This window comes from Salvelinus alpinus, chromosome 22 (genome assembly GCF_045679555.1).
Source record: "Salvelinus alpinus chromosome 22, SLU_Salpinus.1, whole genome shotgun sequence".
NCBI classification, from domain to species: domain Eukaryota; kingdom Metazoa; phylum Chordata; class Actinopteri; order Salmoniformes; family Salmonidae; genus Salvelinus; species Salvelinus alpinus.
This window is the reverse complement of record NC_092107.1, coordinates 41,902,721-41,921,814: the sequence shown is the minus strand read 5'-3', so window position 1 is coordinate 41,921,814 and position 19,094 is coordinate 41,902,721. Positions and strand designations below refer to the sequence as shown.

Genomic DNA, 19,094 nt, shown 5'->3' with positions numbered 1-19,094 from the left:
CAACAGCCTATTGACCAAACAAACAATCGACCAGTCAACTAAATGGGGTCAGCTCTAGTCTAGTGACAATCAGCTTGTAACACACTTCAGCTTATGGGGAGGCTAACAACAGCCAAAATGATGTCCACCTTGAAACCATCGCAAGCCATTTGTTCAAATCCACATTGTGGCCTAGGAACTTTGCTGCTCACAGCAGAAAACCACAGGGGCTATTTATAACCAGGCTGTGTTGTGGGGGGTAGCTGCTTTCTTACAACAGTGTAACCTGAGTGTTGTCAACACATGGTTGTCAACACTCAGAATGACAAGGGTGCTGATGTTATGTCATCAATCCCAGTGCAACACGTGTGTAGGGAAGTAGAGTTCTAGTGAGGGAGAAGTCAAAGACCAGAGGGAACCATGTGTTCAAAACATCCAAATCCTTACTAGCCTAATGTTATTTTCCTTTACTTAGTATGGAATAAAGCCTACAACTAGTATTACATTTAATGAAGTGCCTTTTAATATATACCACATGGACATTTCTATAAATAAGGTTTTTTATATGAATACAAAATTAATAATAATCTGCATTTTGACATGTCCCTCGTCATATTTTTCATACTTTCCTGGGAAGATCTAACCCCAACACGTCTTCAAGTTCACCATCATTGTAAAGCCCTAGTTGTCGTTGCTTTGATTTTCCTTTCTGAAGATGATTATTTTTTAATATGATTAGTGATTCAATTAATCCTGTTCATCATTCTAAGGTCAACCCTGTTACGTCAACTGAACTCTCATTTTTTTTTATATGTAAGAAACATTGAAAATATAATAGTCAAATCATAGCATTTACTCTTCTTTTCTGGTGTTTAGTGATGGAAAACTGAGCATAACACCCTGTTACTAATAGATGAGCTAGAAATGTTTGAACAATGTAAAAAAAAAAAAAAGAAGAAGAGGGAAGCTTGCATTGAATTGCCCTTCCCTGTTGCACAAAGCTTCCATTCCCCATATCACAAGGGGATTAATGGCTAATTTAAGATGAAAACCTCAATCCTGTTACGGTCAACCCTGTTACTTTAATGGCACGTTATTGGCGTGTACTATAGTCTTTTTGTTACCCCCTTGAGATGATAAAACATTAGAGGAGGTTGACCGATTATGATTTTTCAACGCCGATACCGATTATTGGAGGTCCCAAAAAAAGCCGATACCGATTAATCTGACAATTGTTTTATTTATTTATTTGTAATAATGACAATTACAACAATACTGAATGAACACTTTAATTTTAACTTAATATAATACATCAATAAAATCAATTTAGCCTCAAATAAATAATGAAACATGTTCAATTTGGTTTAAATAATGCAAAAACAAAGTGTTGGAGAAGAAAGTAAAAGTGCAATATGCGCCATGTAAAAAAAGCTAACGTTTAAGTTCCTTGCTCAGAACATGAGAACATATGAAAGCTGGTGGTTCCTTTTAACATGAGTCTTCAATATTCCCAGGTAAGAAGTTTTAGGTTGTAGTTATTATAGGAATTATAGGACTATTTCACTCTATACCATTTGTATTTCATATACCTTTGACTATTGGATGTTCTAATAGGCACTTTAGTATTGCCAGTGTAACAGCATAGTTTCCGTCCCTCTCCTCGCCCCTACCTGGGCTCGAACCAGGAACACATCGACAACAGCCACCCTCGAAGCATCGTTACCCATCGCTCCACAAAAGCCGCGGCCCTTGCAGAGCAAGGGGAACAACTACTTCAAGGTCTCAGAGCGAGTGATGTCACCGATTGAAACGCTACTAGCGCGCACCCCGCTAACTAGCTAGCCATTTCACATCGGTTACACCAGCCTAATGTCAGGAGTTGATAGGCTTAAAGTAATAAACAGCTCAATGCTTGAAGCACAGCTAAGAGCTGCTGTCAAACGCACGAAAGTGCTGTTTGAATGAATGCTTACGAGTCTGCTGCTGCCTACCACTGCTCAGTCAGACTGCTCTATCAAATATCAAATCATAGACTAAAATATAACACAATAACACACAGAAATACAAGCCTTAGGTCATTAATATGGTAAAATCCAGAAACTATCATTTCGAAAACAAAACCTTTATTCTTTCAGTGAAATACGGAACCGTTCCGTATTTTATCTAACGGGTGGCATCCATAAATCTAAATATTTCTGTTACATTGCACAACCTTCAATGTTATGTCATAATTACGTAAATTCTGGCAAATTAGTTCGCAACGAGCCAGGCGGCCCAAACTGTTGCATAAACCCTGACTCTGCGTGCAATGAACGCAAGAGACGTGACAATTTCTCTAGTTTAATATTGCCTGCTAACCTGGATTTCTTTTAACTAAATATGCAGGTTTAAAAAAATATACTTCTGTGTATTGATTTTAAGAAAGGCATTGATGTTTATGGTTAGGTAAATTCGTGCAACGATTGTGCTTTTTTCACAAATGCGCTTTTGTTAAATCATCCCCCATTTGGCGAAGTTGGACGTCTTTTTTAGGAAGACATAGTCTTCACACAGTTCTCAACGAGCCAGGCGGCCCAAACTGCTACATATACCCTGACTCCACTTGCACAGAACGCAAGAGAAGTGACACAATTTCTCTAGTTAAAAGAAATTCATGTTAGCAGGCAATATTAACTAAATATGAGGTTTAAAAATATATACTTGTGTATTGATTTTAAGAAAGGCGTTGATGTTTATGGTTAGGTACACATTGGTGCAACGACAGTGCTTTTTTCACGAATGCGCTTGTTAAATCACCCGTTTGGCGAAGTAGGCTGTGATTCAATGATAAATTAACAGGCACCGCATCTATTATATGCAACGCAGGACAAGCTAGATAATCTAGTAATATCAACCATGTGTAGTTAACTAGCGATTATGTTAAGATCGATTGTTTTTTATAAGATACGTTTAATGCTAGCTAGCACCTTACCTTGGCTCCTTGCTGCACTCGCATAACAGGTAGTCAGCCTGCCACGCAGGCTCCTCGTGGAGTGCAATGTAATCGGCCATGATCGGTGTCCAAAAATGCCGATTACCGATTGTTATGAAGACTTGAAATCGGCCCCAATTAAATCGGCAAATTCCGATTAATCGGTCGACCTCTATAATACATCTTTATGTGCTTTTTATGACAGACCGTTATATATTTTTATTTGACCAAGTTACACTACCCAAAATGTACTCTATTCGTGGAACGACCCGCCTATCTTAGCATACATTATTACACATCAGCATAATAGCACGTACATAGAGGTCTAGACTTAGTAAGAAGTGTGTTCACTTTCACCTCAAGAATTCCAGCTATGCAGCCATTCCAATTCAGTTATTTGAAAAAAAAAGTTGTATGAATGGTGTCACATGCCGGGAGTATCTCTGGCTGTAGTCATGGTTATGAAACCATCCGGCTAGGCTGTATATTATGTGGTGTGTCTATGCCTGCCTGGCCTGCAGTCTTCCCCTCTCTCCTGGGGGATTAGAAACCCTCTGCAACAGCAGATCAACGGCCTCACTTCAACTCAGAGGAAAACATAGTTTGGTCTGAGCTGCAGTCTGCAGACATTCTGGGCTATGTGCAGGAGGGTAACCAAGGCTGCCTCTAAGCCACAGAGATCTGCAGTGTAGCCAAGTGTCATTTCTGAAAGCTTCAATGTTCTAAGTTAAGTATACAATCTCAGGTCGAAAGAATGGAGTCTTCATGATGAAACAGCAGGGTAGAAATACAGGCAAAATGGCTGAAAGAAGTCATAGCCAACAGTCCCTAAAAGGGAAAGAGCTGACCAGATAGATCAAAGAGAAGAGTCTGAGCAAAATATTTTCGCTTGTACGACTGTGTGGCTTATCCTGCCCAGAAACTTGACCAAAACACAAATGAAATAGACTCAATCATGGACACTCTTACTGACAGTTGTGGCTGCTTCACACGATGTATTGTTGTCTCTACCTTCTTGCCTTTGTGGTTTGTTTGTGTACAATAATGTTTGTACCATGTTTTGTGCAGCTACCATATTGTGCTGCTGCCATGTTGTGTTGCTTCCATGTTGTGTTGTCGTTTTAGGACTATCTTTATGTAGTGTTGTCTCTCGTCGTGATGGTACTCTCTTCGTTCGCTGGACTTTATCCTGCTAACTGTTCCAAATGTCCGAACTGAATTTGGTAAAAGGGCTTTTATGTACTCTGCGCCATCGTCTTGGAACGCATTACAAAATACTTTTAAACTGGAAGAACTTGTCCCGATTGGTATTTTTAGATCACTGATGAATGATCTTGAGACTAATTCCCTGACCTGTCAATGTTTTTAATTTGCTGTTTTTGATTTTTGTTATACTCTTGTGAATTTTATGGTTTTTACTAGATTACTTGTAGTTTTTCATGTTGTTTGTCTGTAATTTGTGTAATGACTTGGTGCTGCCTATCTTGGCCAGGATTTAAATCTCAATGAGCCCTTCCTGGTTAAATAAAGGTTAAATAAATAAATTAAAAAGTGTGTTTTGTCCTATATTTTTAGTTTCAGTCCCCGTAGGAGGCCTTTTGCCTTTTGGTAGGCCATCATTGTAATTAAGAATGTGTTCTTAACTGACTTGCCTAGTTAAATAACGGTTAAATTAAAAAAATAGGGCAAGGCCTACATTAGTGCGATATCATCATATTTCACACTAAGAAATGTGATATGAGGCATCTCCCTGTGTGATGAAATCTATCATGAGGAAGCACACAACAGCAAGTGTCCATGTGTGTTTACTTCCGGCTTGCTCTCCCATTTGCTGCACAAGGTAGCTCGTAGTATTACAACACTAGGCAAGACCAGTAAGTAACTTTCCCCGATTGGCCCATGCAGAGTGCAACTTATAGCACAGGGCAGGCAGGAGCTTCTCTGGCATGGAATCCTACTGCAGCTTTATTTATGACAAAGACTTCAAAGAAATTAAGGTAGCAAGTGCTGCACAGAAAATGGCCATTTCTCAGGCCAGAAAAGTGAAGTTATGGAATTGCATTATATCTAGCTGTCTAGCTGTAGGCAACAGCATAGGGGCAAATGATTCAACTTCTTTGGATCCACAACTGTCAAGAGCAAGCCAGCCACAGAGGCTGTGACTAGGGCTGGACGGTATACCGTATTTTATGATATACCGGTATTGATGCAGGGACCGGTTCGGGTTTTTAACTTTACCTTCTAGAACAGTATTTGAATGTTGGTTTGTTAAATGTGTTAAATGTCAGTTTTTATAGTTTACTTCGCTACTGGAGTCATCTCTCTCCACTCTTTCTCTCCATGCCGCTTTCCACACAGACCTAGCCACGCCCCCCATTACTCAAGGAGCACATTTGATGTTCCTCAACCATGAAACACTTCCGTTCAGTCTGCATGGTCAATGCAGCACATGCAACAATGTTGACGATAACAACGCTGTTTTCACTTTGCTTCTTAATATAAATCCACTAGAGTTCTATAATGACACGATTAGTTTGTGTTTCTTACATCAGCAAACAGCTAGTTTGTCTTTTCTTATCAAGTTGCACTAAATCTTGTGAGACGCTAATTGTTAGCTAGCTAATAAATGTACTGAGTAAGAGCAAACATAGCTAGCTAATACAGCCTGATACCAATACTTTGAAGTACTACTTAAGTCATTTTTGGGGTATTTGTACTTTACAAAAAAAAAATTGTGACAACTTTTACTTCAATACATTCCTAAAGAAAATACTGTACTTTTTAACTCCTTACATTTTCCCTGACACCTAAAAGTACTCGTTACATGAATGCTTAGCTGGACAGGAAAATGGTCTAAGTCACGCCCTTGTCAAGAGAACATCCCTGATCATCTACTGCCTCTGATCTGGAGGACTCACTAAACACAAATGCTTTGTTTGAAAATTATGAGTGTTGGAGTGTACCCCTGGCTATCCGTACATTTAAAAACAAGAAAAGAAAATGGGGCCATCTGCTTTGCTTAATATAAGGAATTTGAAATTATTTATACTTTTACTTTTGATACTTAAGTATATTTACTCAAGTACTATTTTACTAGGTGACTTTCACTTGAGTAATGTTCTATTAACGTATCTTTACTTTTACTCAAGTATGACAATTGGGTACTTTTTACACCACTGCAATTGAGTGCAGGAAATGTAGAAATTATAAAAAGTGCTGAAATGTGTTTTGGTTGAAGTTGAATTGAACAGTATAAAACAATAAGAATGGAGAAAGACTCATTGAAATCACTAAGAATGTATGTGTTGCCACCCTAGTATCACTCACTACTCATAAAGCACTAGGATCACTCACTACTCATAAAGCACTAGGATCACTCACTACTCATAAAGCACTAGGATCACTCACTACTCATAAAGCACTAGGATCACTCACTACTCATAAAGCACTAGGATCACTCACTACTCATAAAGCACTAGGATCACTCACTACTCATAAAGCACTAGGATCACTCACTACTCATAAAGAAAATGTACAACTTTTATTATTCAAAACTAAAAATACAGTCAAATACCGTCATACCGTCTAATTTTTGGGGAAATACCGTGATTTAACATTTTGGCCATATTGCTCAGCCCTAGCTGTGACAGGTGGCCAATGTGGAATCAATTCTATAATATCCAGGCATATCAACAACCACCAACACAGCTGACACCCTGTGAGGATGATGGCACTTCCTCACCTAAAGACTCATACATTCCCCATTGTGTGTGAGTGTGACTGTGTTAATGTTTATTTGTTAAAGGGCCCTGTTTTTCAGTCATTTTTCATATCCTTCTAATCAAACATTTAGTCTACTACAGTTAAGTGTGTAATTATATATGTGAGGAATGTGTGTTGAGTCAGGATTGTAGCCCCTCCAACCAAACTGAGTTGGTTGAACAGAGGGGTTTATGTGTTTATGAGAGATAGGCAGTGTGAGTCGTTGAAAACAAGGACAGAGGAGAGCATTTTATGCTCTTACCTTTTTGAACTTATATCCTTGTTTTAGCTCATAAACTAATTTTAACTGTTGTATTTATCCATTTATTCAAATAAATTCTCTATTTGAGTAAAACTGTTCCTGACTTCAAGAAGCCTTTATGTGCACGAGGAAACATACATCTTTGTCAAACACCCTCCCACCACTCTATTATGAACTCTAACAAGAACAAATATATATTATTTACAGTGTAAGTAGGCTACAACAAGCTGCTAATCCATCAACTGACTTTCTGTCAGGTTTTCTGGAGCTGCTTGTTAAGACATGCTAACATTCTCTGATTGTAAAGCCTTCTCTTCAACACAAGCATACAGGCAGTAGCATGTGCCACAAAAATGTGCCACTGCACTGCAGCAGAAAGTGGGGTGGAGCATTTCTGATCAAAAACAGTATTTCCTCTGCCATAACTAGGCTGTACAGCTGCAATGGAAGGCACCAAATCTCAAACACCATCTATAGTGGCAGTTTGACAATAACCATGCAGCTCAAAATGACAGCCTCCATGCTAATACGGCTCCAGATTACTGACTGACAAATCCATTCCAGGTCAAACTGTTATTTAAATGCAGCAACCTAACAGCATAAATCTCACTGGGGGCTCCGAATCAACCCACACAACTCAGTGTGCTGAACACTGCTAGCCTACTAGATAAAGGTTACGTCTACAACCCAAGTCAGTGTGCTGAACACAGCTGGCCTACTAGATAAAGGTTAAGTCTACAACCCAAGTCAGTGTGCTGAACACTGCTAGCCTACTAGATAAAGGTTAAGTCTACAACCCAAGTCAGTGTGCTGAACACTGCTAGCCTACTAGATAAAGGTTAAGTCTACAACCCAAGTCAGTGTGCTGAACACTGCTAGCCTACTAGATAAAGGTTAAGTCTACAACCCAAGTCAGTGTGCTGAACACTGCTAGCCTACTAGATAAAGGTTAAGTCTACAACCCAAGTCAGTGTGCTGAACACAGCTAGCCTACTAAATAAAGGTTAAGTCTACAACCCAAGTCAGTGTGCTGAACACTGCTAGCCTACTAGATAAAGGTTAAGTCTACAACCCAAGTCAGTGTGCTGAACACTGCTAGCCTACTAGATAAAGGTTAAGTCTACAACCCAAGTCAGTGTGCTGAACACTGCTAGCCTACTAGATAAAGGTTAAGTCTACAACCCAAGTCAGTGTGCTGAACACAGCTGGCCTACTAGATAAAGGTTAAGTCTACAACCCAAGTCAGTGTGCTGAACACTGCTAGCCTACTAGATAAAGGTTAAGTCTACAACCCAAGTCAGTGTGCTGAACACTGCTAGCCTACTAGATAAAGGTTAAGTCTACAACCCAAGTCAGTGTGCTGAACACTGCTAGCCTACTAGATAAAGGTTAAGTCTACAACCCAAGTCAGTGTGCTGAACACTGCTAGCCTACTAAATAAAGGTTAAGTCTACAACCCAAGTCAGTGTGCTGAACACAGCTAGCCTACTAGATAAAGGTTAAGTCTACAACCCAAGTCAGTGTGCTGAACACTGCTAGCCTACTAGATAAAGGTTAAGTCTACAACCCAAGTCAGTGTGCTGAACACTGCTAGCCTACTAAATAAAGGTTAAGTCTACAACCCAAGTCAGTGTGCTGAACACTGCTAGCCTACTAGATAAAGGTTAAGTCTACAACCCAAGTCAGTGTGCTGAACACTGCTAGCCTACTAGATAAAGGTTAAGTCTACAACCCAAGTCAGTGTGCTGAACACTGCTAGCCTACTAGATAAAGGTTAAGTCTACAACCCAAGTCAGTGTGCTGAACACTGCTAGCCTACTAAATAAAGGTTAAGTCTACAACCCAAGTCAGTGTGCTGAACACTGCTAGCCTACTAGATAAAGGTTAAGTCTACAACCCAAGTCAGTGTGCTGAACACTGCTAGCCTACTAGATAAAGGTTAAGTCTACAACCCAAGTCAGTGTGCTGAACACTGCTAGCCTACTAGATAAAGGTTAAGTCTACAACCCAAGTCAGTGTGCTGAACACAGCTAGCCTACTAGATAAAGGTTAAGTCTACAACCCAAGTCAGTGTGCTGAACACTGCTAGCCTACTAAATAAAGGTTAAGTCTACAACCCAAGTCAGTGTGCTGAACACTGTTAGCCTACTAAATAAAGGTTACGTCTACAACCCAAGTCAGTGTGCTGAACACAGCTAGCCTACTAGATAAAGGTTAAGTCTACAACCCAAGTCAGTGTGCTGAACACTGCTAGCCTACTAAATAAAGGTTACGTCTACAACCCAAGTCAGTGTGCTGAACACTGCTAGCCTACTAAATAAAGGTTACGTCTACAACCCAAGTCAGTGTGCTGAACACAGCTAGCCTACTAAATAAAGGTTAAGTCTACAGCCCAAGTCAGTGTGCTGAACACAGCTAGCCTACTAAATAAAGGTTAAGTCTACAGCCCAAGGCAGTGTGCTGAACACTGCTAGCCTACTAAATAAAGGTTAAGTCTACAACCCAAGTCAGTGTGCTGAACACAGCTAGCCTACTAAATAAAGGTTAAGTCTACAGCCCAAGTGTGTGATGGTTGTGGTTAAAAATGCTACTTTTGGGCCGTTGTTTTGGGTATTTGAAAAAACGAGTGGGTCTACATTCCAGAACTCCAGCCCAGTGCTTCTTCAGAAAACACTGCCATTATGAAAACAATTATGACGTTTATCACCTGCTATTCTCACTCACACCCTCTTTCTCATTTGGTTTGCAAACTTACTGGGTCTGGAGATCAGGTATTTACATACTAGACAACCTTTTCAAAAGCTTTACGTTATGTAACACTCTCTCTGTATGTGTGCCTGTAGAAGATTGAACACGCACTTGCCCTCTGGAACATTCCAGTTCACTGCCGGTGTAATTACTGTTTCCCATCCTGACTCCAGGATGCCCAACCAGGCTTACTGTAGCAGGCAGTAGTCTGTAGTAGTCAACCCTCTCCAGGCACCGAGCCTCTTCATCACACAAACGCCACGAGCTAGTAAAACTGTTGCTGAGCACAGACACTAACCTATACATTATGCATGTGGCTAGCTAGGCCACATTCACTGAATGTCTCACCACCAACAGGTCCATAGAAACCACTAAAACCGTGTAATGTTTTACCACAAATACAATCTCTATTGGAGATGGGTCACTGTAATAGCCAAACATGTTGTATCACTCCATGACTAGGCTCCTGTCCAAGCCTTTACGCAGTCTGGCCTCAATGCATGATGTCAATTCAAAGACCTTACAAGTAGAGGCACAATTAATGTAAGTGGTATGGAATAGACTTACTTACAAAAGTCAGGGCCGAGAGTGGTCTTCAAAGATACTGTTATTCATTTCTAAACGTCTCAATTGTTTCAGGAATAGGCATACATTAGTTAAGGGCCCTTTGGACAGGAAGCATGGCACTACATGATAAATTACAAATGCCACAAGTTCAACATCAACACTGTTCAAATCAAATCAAATCAAATCAAATTTTATTAGTCACATACACATGGTTAGCAGATGTTAATGCGAGTGTAGCGAAATGCTTGTGCTTCTAGTTCCGACAATGCAGTAATAACAACAAGTAATCTAACCTAACAATTCCACAACTACTACCTTATACACACAAGTGTAAAGGGATAAAGAATATGTACATAAAGATATATGAATGAGTGATGGTACAGAACGGCATAGGCAAGATGCAGTAGATGGTATAGAGTACGGTATATACATATGAGATGAGTACTGTAGGGTATGTAAACATAAGTGGCATAGTTTAAAGTGGCTAGTGGTACATGTATTACATAAAGATGGCAAGATGCAGTAGATGATATAGAGTACAGTATATACATATACATATGAGATGGGTAATGTAGGGTATGTAAACATTATATTAAGTGGCATTGTTTAAAGTGGCTAGTGGTACATTTTTACATAATTTCCATCAATTCCCATTTTTTAAATGGCTGGAGTTGAGTCAGTATGTTGGCAGCGGCCGCTAAATGTTAGTGGTGGCTGTTTAACAGTCTGATGGCCTTGAGATAGAAGCTGTTTTTCAGTCTCTCGGTCCCTGCTTTGATGCACCTGTACTGACCTCGCCTTCTGGATGATAGCGGGGTGAACAGGCAGTGGCTTGGGTGGTTGTTGTCCTTGATGATCTTTATGGCCTTCCTGTGACATCGGGTGGTGTAGGTGTCCTGGAGGGCAGGTAGTTTGCCCCCGGTGATGCGTTCTGCAGACCTCACTACCCTCTGGAGAGCCTTACGGTTGTGGGCGGAGCAGTTGCCGTACCAGGCGGTGATACAGCCCGACAGGATGCTCTCGATTGTGCATCTGTAGAAGTTTGTGAGTGCTTTTGGTGACAAGCCGAATTTCTTCAGCCTCCTGAGGTTGAAGAGGCGCTGCTGCGCCTTCTTCACAACGCTGTCTGTGTGGGTGGATCAATTCAGTTTGTCCGTGATGTGTACACCGAGGAACTTAAAACTTTCCACCTTCTCCACTACTGACCCGTCGATGTGGATAGGGGGGTGCTCCCTCTGCTGTTTCCTGAAGTCCACAATCATCTCCTTTGTTTTGTTGACGTTGAGTGTGAGGTTATTTTCCTGACACCACACTCCGAGGGCCCTCACCTCCTCCCTGTAGGCCGTCTCGTCGTTGTTGGTAATCAAGCCTACCACTGTAGTGTCATCCGCAAACTTGATGATTGAGTTGGAGGCGTGCATGGCCACGCAGTCGTGGGTGAACAGGGAGTACAGGAGAGGGCTCAGAACGCACCCTTGTGGGGCCCCATTGTTGAGGATCAGCGGGGTGGAGATGTTGTTACCTACCCTCACCACCTGGGGGCGGCCCGTCAGGAAGTCCAGGACCCAGTTGCACAGGGCGGGGTCGAGACCCAGGGTCTCGAGCTTGATGACGAGTTTGGAGGGTACTATGGTGTTAAATGCTGAGCTGTAATCGATGAACAGCATTCTCACATGGGTATTCCTCTTGTCCAGATGGGTTAGGGCAGTGTGCAGTGTGGTTGCGATTGCGTCGTCTGTGGACCTATTGGGTCGGTAAGCAAGTTGGAGTGGGTCTAGGGTGTCCGGTAGGGTGGAGGTGATATGGTCCTTGACTAGTCTCTCAAAGCACTTCATGATGACGGAAGTGAGTGCTACGGGGCGGTAGTCGTTTAGCTCAGTTACCTTAGCTTTCTTGGGAACAGGAACAATGGTGGCCCTCTTGAAGCATGTGGGAACAGCAGACTGGGATAAGGATTGATTGAATATGTCCGTAAACACACCAGCCAGCTGGTCTGCGCATGCTCTGAGGACGCGGCTGGGAATGCCGTCTGGGCCTGCAGCCTTGCGAGGGTTAACACGTTTAAATGTTTTACTCACCTCGGCTGCAGTGAAGGAGAGCCCGCAGGTTTTGGTAGCGGGCCGTGTCAGTGGCACTGTATTGTCCTCAAAGCGGGCAAAAAAGTTATTTAGCCTGTCTGGGAGCAAGACATCCTGGTCCGCGACGGGGCTGGTTTTCTTTTTGTAATCCGTGATAGACTGTAGACCCTGCCACATACCTCTTGTGTCTGAGCTGTTGAATTGCGACTCTATTTTGTCTCTGTACTGGGACTTAGCCTGTTTGATAGCCTTGCGGAGAGAATAGCTACACTGTTTGTATTCGGTCATGTTTCCGGTCACCTTGCCCTGGTTAAAAGCAGTGGTTCGCGCTTTCAGTTTCACGCGAATGCTGCCGTCAATCCACGGTTTCTGGTTTGGGAATGTTTTAATCGTTGCTGTGGGTACGACATCGTCAATGCACTTCCTAATGAACTCGCTCACCGAATCAGCATATTCGTCCATGTTGTTGTTGGACGCAATGCGGAACATATTCCAATCCGCGTGATCGAAGCAGTCTTGAAGCGTGGAATCAGATTGGTCGGACCAGCGTTGAACAGACCTGAGCGCCGGAGCTTGTTGTTTTAGTTTCTGTTTGTAGGCTGGAATCAACAAAATGGAGTCATGGTCAGCTTTTCCGAAAGGAGGGCGGGGGAGGGCCTTATATGTGTCGCGGAAGTTAGTATAACAATGATCCAGGGTTTTACCAGCCCTGGTAGCACAATCGATATGCTGATAGAATTTAGGGAGTTTTGTTTTTAGATTAGCCTTGTTAAAATCCCCAGCTACGATGAATGCAGCCTCAGGGTGTGTGGTTTCCAGTTTACAAAGAGTCAGATAAAGTTCGTTCAGGGCCATCGATGTGTCTGCTTCAAGTGTAATCATAAGAGCCCTGTATAAACAGTGATGATAAAATGATGGGCAGGCACTTAATTTGCCCTCAGCTGTATAAATATGACATGACGATGCATGATCCATACCCACCAAACAGGGAACGCCAGAAGAGACTGGTTAGGACATTCACAATCAACACAGCTAACATTTCCATAAATCTAGGGTCTGATCCAGTCGAAACTAACAATGAATAGGCTACGTCTAGCCTGCTATTGTAGCTGACATGAGGCGTAGGCACTTATATGATGTTCCTTCCATTTTTGCTAAGTCCCAAAAATGCTCAGTGCCATGTAGTTTAGTTTAAACAAAACCTATGACAATCCTTTCACATATCCGTTTTGTTCTGACACGGAATGCTGTGGCAAAACTAGTGAAGATGAGTGAAAAATGTTTTGACTGACTTGTCAATAGGTAACAAAACAAACTCACTACGAAGATGCACGACTCCCTGACTTGACAGTGTGCCATGATCACCCGAGAACAGAGCTTAATGGAGATTGCATACCCTAACTATTCTCAGCACGGCTACATTTAGAGCCGGCACAATTTCTAAATACAGGAATGGTAGAGGAGGTTGTAGTACACTGATAATGCAACAAATGTCTACAATGTGTCCGATTGGGATCACATTGTGTATGGAGTATTGTATGAATACACGTGCTGGCATATGGGCTGAATGATTACATGTGTGTCATAACGTTCAGAACTTTCTGAATGATATTTACATACCTGACACACCATTATCAATATGATGGTGGTCTGAGCTGGCGTGTACCGTCCAGCTTTCCCTCAGGAGGCATAAGCATGCAATCCACAAGGTCAACGATTTGCTGAAATCCATAATGGAGGTTTGCTAGGAAGAGGATGGAGAGGAAATGTTAGAGGGACATCAGGCATACATAGCTACAATGTTAGCTACTAGCCTAGTGATTTGACTATGCCAACTTCAGATTTCAAACAACAATGACAAATGAGATCACATCAGAGCTTTACAAGCCAAATATCAACAGACATAGTATAGAAGTCACATAGGGCTAAAGGCAGATAACAGGCTCTCACAAAAATCAGTGGTTGGCTAATACTAAACCATAACACTACTAGCAAACAATTTCACCATCAATAAAATCATTATATTACATTACAAGGCTATATTAACTGCACATGGATAACAAGCAACCATAGCTAACGTTACCAGTCAGTAGCTACATACATGTCTGGCTAACCAACGTTATCAAAACAAAAAAAGTGACAGCTGGGAGCTTGACAGCCCGGCCTGAATAGCTATCATAATCAAGTAAGTCGTTTCATGATTTTCTAGGTAGCCATTAAATGTATAGTAGCTAGTTAGTTACCTTTCAATACTTTTGCATTGGATGCTTTTCTTATTACAACTCTTGTGGGTTACCGTAGACTCAAAGGCACGCCATCAATCGTAGGTTCATACTCCAAAGAGAAACACATTTGTATTCCATGGATAAAGAGCGAAGTTAGCTGGCTAGCTAGCTAGTTGGCTGTCATATCTGCATATGACAGATGACTTTCCGCTCTGTTTAGCCAGCTAACGTTAGGTAGCTAGCTAGCCAGCCAGCAATGCGCAGACAATCCAATGCAATGGCCGAGGTGGTCGACTAACAGATACGTGGAGGTCGACAAACAGACACTTGGATAAAGCCAGCTAGCTAACGTTATGGTCGGGGCCGCTTCTTCGGGTAGCTCACCACCACAACAGAACAGCAGCCTTCAGACCACTGTCAGCAGCTAGGAAGATTGGCTAAACCGATAATCATCGCACACGAACTAGCCACAGTGACAGAACGCGATCAACTTAGCAACCCAGTCCTTTTACGTCAATTTACTGGATAAAATACACTCAAGTAAGAAAAAAGTATTTATGATTGATTCAAACACAGAGCGGTTGTAATGCACTAGCTACATGTCCGCTACAGCCGGTTTCCCCCACACACAAAAAAAAATTCTTCAGACTGGGTTGCTTCACCCATGTGAATCCAGCAATATTAACCAATCACTTCCTGTTCAGTTTTTTTGATAATCCTTCAAAATAATTATACAGCCCTGTAAACGGTGTAAATGAATTATTAAATAAAAAATATATTCGGATGTCTAATTATGTTACAGTTATTATATATTTAAGCAATAAGGCCCGTCGTGCCTAAGAACAGCCCTAAACCGAAGTATATTGGCCAGATATCACAAACCCTCGAGGTGCCTTATTTATATTATAAACTGGTTACCAACATAATTTGAGCAGTAAAAATACATGATTTGTCATACCCGTAGTATATGGTCTGATATACCAGGGCTGTCAGCCAATCAGTATTCAGGGTATGACAAAACATTTATTTGTACTGCTCTAATTACGTTTGTAACCAGTTTATAATAGCAATAAGGCACCTCGGGGGTTTGTGATATATGGCCAATATACCACGGCTAAGGGCTGTATCCAGGCACTCCACGTTGCGTCGTAGAGAAGAACAACAGCCCTTAGCCTTTGTATATTGGCCATATACCACACCTAGATAGCCTAGTGGTTGGAGTGTTGGGCCAGTAACTGAAAGATTACTGGATCAAGTCCCCGAGCTGACAAAGTTAACAAAATCTGTTGTTCTACCCCTGAACAAGGCAGTTAACCCGCTGGTCCCCAGTAGGCCGTCATTGCAAATTAGAATTTGTTCTTATCTGACTTGCCTAGTGTAACCTTTTCTTGTCAGTGTTGATAAAAGGTCTATGTCAGCCATCTGTCTCTGGGTGTGTGTGGGTCTCAGTATCTGCTTTATGAGTTTGTGAGAAACCCTGTTTTGAAAGAAGTTAGTTATAACAATGTAATAGGGATATGCTTGTGTTATATTAAATGGTATTTATTACACTAGTTAATTAAATATATTTTATCTAAATTAATACCGACCATTTGTATGCTACGTTTGTAGCAATATCAACGCAGGACATTTTTTTAAAGGAAATCTCCTACTCTAGGTCACAGCCTTATTGTTGCTAGCTGTTGCTCATGCTGGCTTCACACACAAATAAATTCGTTGAGATTTTTGAGGCATAGAGATAGATAGAGAACTCTAGCGCCCAAAATACATTTTAGCACGGGCATAGCCATTGAGGATATTCACCATTTTGAAGTAGTCACTGGGTGGGACTTCGTATTGGTTAAGGAATGATCACATAATTCCATCCAGGTCACCAGGAAGGATCAGGCAATGAATAATACATTCCATAACTGCGGCAGTAAATCGCCAACTTTGGATTTTTACCTGTTCAAACAACACACTCTAGGTGGCAGTGTGCACCCATTCAGTTTGTTTGCCAACTCATACAAGTACAAAGAACAAAAATATAAGCTCTACATGTAAAGTGTTAGTCCCGTGTTTCATGAGCTGAAATAAAAGATCCCAGAAATGTTCTATACAAAGAAAAATTTAATTTTGTGCAGGAATGTATTTACACCCCTGTTAGTGAGCATTTCTCCTTTACCAAGAAAATCCTTCCACCTGACAGGTGTGGCACATTAAGAAGCTGATTAAACAGCATGATCATTACACAGGTGCACCTTGTGCTGGGGGACAATAAAAGGCCACTCTAAAATGTACAGTTTTGTCACACAACACAATGCCACAGATGTCTCAAGTTTTGAGGGAGCGTGCAATTGGCATGCTGACTGCAGGAACGTTCACCAGAGTTGTTGCCAGAGAATTAAATGTTAAATTCTCTACCATAAGCCACCTCCAATGTTGTTTTAGAGAATTTGGCTGTATGTTCAACTGGCCTCACAACCGCAGACCACGTGTAACCACGCCAGCTCTGGACCTTAACATCCGGCTTCTTCACCTGTGGGATCATCTTAGACCAGCCACCTGGACAACTGATGAAACTGTGGGTTTGCACAACAAAAGAAGTTCTGCACAAACTGTCAGAAACCGTTTCAGGGAAGCTCAAGTATGTGCTCGTCATCCTCACCAGGATCTTGACCTGACTGCAGTTCAGGGTTGTAACCTAATTCAGTGGGCAAATGCTAATTTTCAATGGCCACTGGCACGCTCGAGAAGTATATTCTTCACGGATGAATCCCGGTTTCAACAGTACCTTGCAGATTGTAGACAGCTTGTATGGCGTTGTGTGGGCAAGTGGTTTGATGATGTCAACGCTGTGAACAGAGTGCCCCATGGTGGCGGTGGGGTTATGGTATAGTCAGACATACGCTACGGACAACAAATACAATAACATTTTATTGATGGCAATTTGAATGCACAGACATACCGTGATGAGATCCTGAGGCCCATCATCGTGCCATTCATCTGCTGCCATCACCTCATGTTTCAGCATTATAATGCACGGCCCCATGTCGCAAGGATCTGTACACAATTACTGGTAGCTGAACATGTCCCAGTTCTTCTTTACTCACTAGACAAGTCACACATTGAGCATGTTTGGGATGATCTGGATTGACGTATACGACAGCGTGTTCAAGTTCCCTCCAATATCCAGCAACTTCACACAGCCCTTGAAGAGGAGTAGGACAACATTCCACAGGCCACAATCAACAGCCTGATCAAGGAGATGTGCTGTGCTGCATGAGGCAAATGGTGGTCACACCAGATACTGACTGGTTTTCTGATCCACCCCCACCTTTTTTTAAGGTATCTGTGACCAACAGATGCATATCTGCATTCCCAGTCGTGTGAAATCCATAGATTAGGGCCTATGGAATTTATTTAAATGGACTGATTTCCTTATATGAACTGTAACTCAGTAAAATATTTGAAATGGTTTATATTTATATTTTATATTTTTGTTCAATGTAGTTAAAGAAGAAAATGGACTACTTCAAAATGGAGATGGCCTCAATGGCGCTGCCTGTGATCTCAAAATTAGGACAGATACAATAATGTGGTGTCTATGTAGGCTATGTAGGCTATCAGAACAAAGGAACAGTGGAGCTCATCGACTCATCAGTCCCACACAACTAAGCTCAAGTATGCCACCTTGAGGCTGTAGGCTACACAACACTAGCAATAAAAGAGGAGGAGATGTGTTGATGGGGAAAAAGAGGGGGGCATCTTCTGATGGAACTGATGCCTCCCATCGGAACAGATTTGAGGGGATAGGCCTTATCATGTAGGCCTTATCATGATAAATCCCAACTTCTTATAATAAAGATGTATGATACACCTTGATCTGATAATATACTGTATCATAAGCTAATGCTAAATGCTAAATTCTTAGTTTAAAGGCCCAATGCAGCCATGTTTATATTAATATCAAATCATTTCTGGGTAACAATTAAGTACCATACTTTAATAGTTTTCCATTAAAATTGACAAAAAAATATATATTTCTCAAGCAAGAATTTTGCTAGGACTGTCTGGGAGTGGTCTGAATGTGGAGGGGGAAACTGAAAACTAGCTGTTATTGTCAGAGAGGTTTGGAACTCTTTTTGTTATTGGTCTATTAACCAATTTACTGCCTGGTGATGTCACCAGGCAAGCCAAAACTCCCGCCCATTGCAAACCTGAGGATTAGATGTTCTTGTGTAGATTATATTTTCAACCGGCAACAATCAGGAATAACACTGATCCCTTTTCTTCCCACTTCTACAGTGTTAGTTTCATCAGCTGTTGTACAATATGATATAAAACACAGGAAACACTGAATTTTGTCTGCACTGGGCCTCTAACAACTATGTGGTTATTCCTATTCTGTACATTTGAATGTCAAATAAGGTAATTCATTGGGTAACAATTTTATTTAAAAATGCTGTTTAATATTCTACCAGCAACGTATACTTAAAACAATAGCTCAGGCTGTCGTGGTG

General features: G+C 41.5%; 1 protein-coding gene across 6 annotated transcripts in view; it reads right to left on the bottom strand.

The window, feature by feature from the left end:
- Positions 1 to 15,265, bottom strand: part of LOC139549544 (stromal interaction molecule 1-like) — an 87,647-nt gene extending 72,382 nt beyond the window's left edge. For 2 of the 6 annotated variants that reach the window (XM_071360147.1, XM_071360148.1), the window contains exons 1-2: positions 14,611 to 15,264; positions 13,988 to 14,111 (exon numbers count right to left, since the gene is read on the bottom strand). In XM_071360147.1, coding sequence (XP_071216248.1) covers positions 13,988 to 14,099 — 112 coding nt within the window. In that variant the 5' untranslated portion in view covers positions 14,100 to 14,111; positions 14,611 to 15,264. Of the gene's footprint in view, positions 1 to 13,987; positions 14,112 to 14,610 lie in introns of all 6 variants that reach the window. The other 4 variants (XM_071360152.1, XM_071360149.1, XM_071360150.1 and 1 more) reach the window with 4 other exon arrangements.
- Positions 15,266 to 19,094: the final 3,829 nt, after the last annotated feature.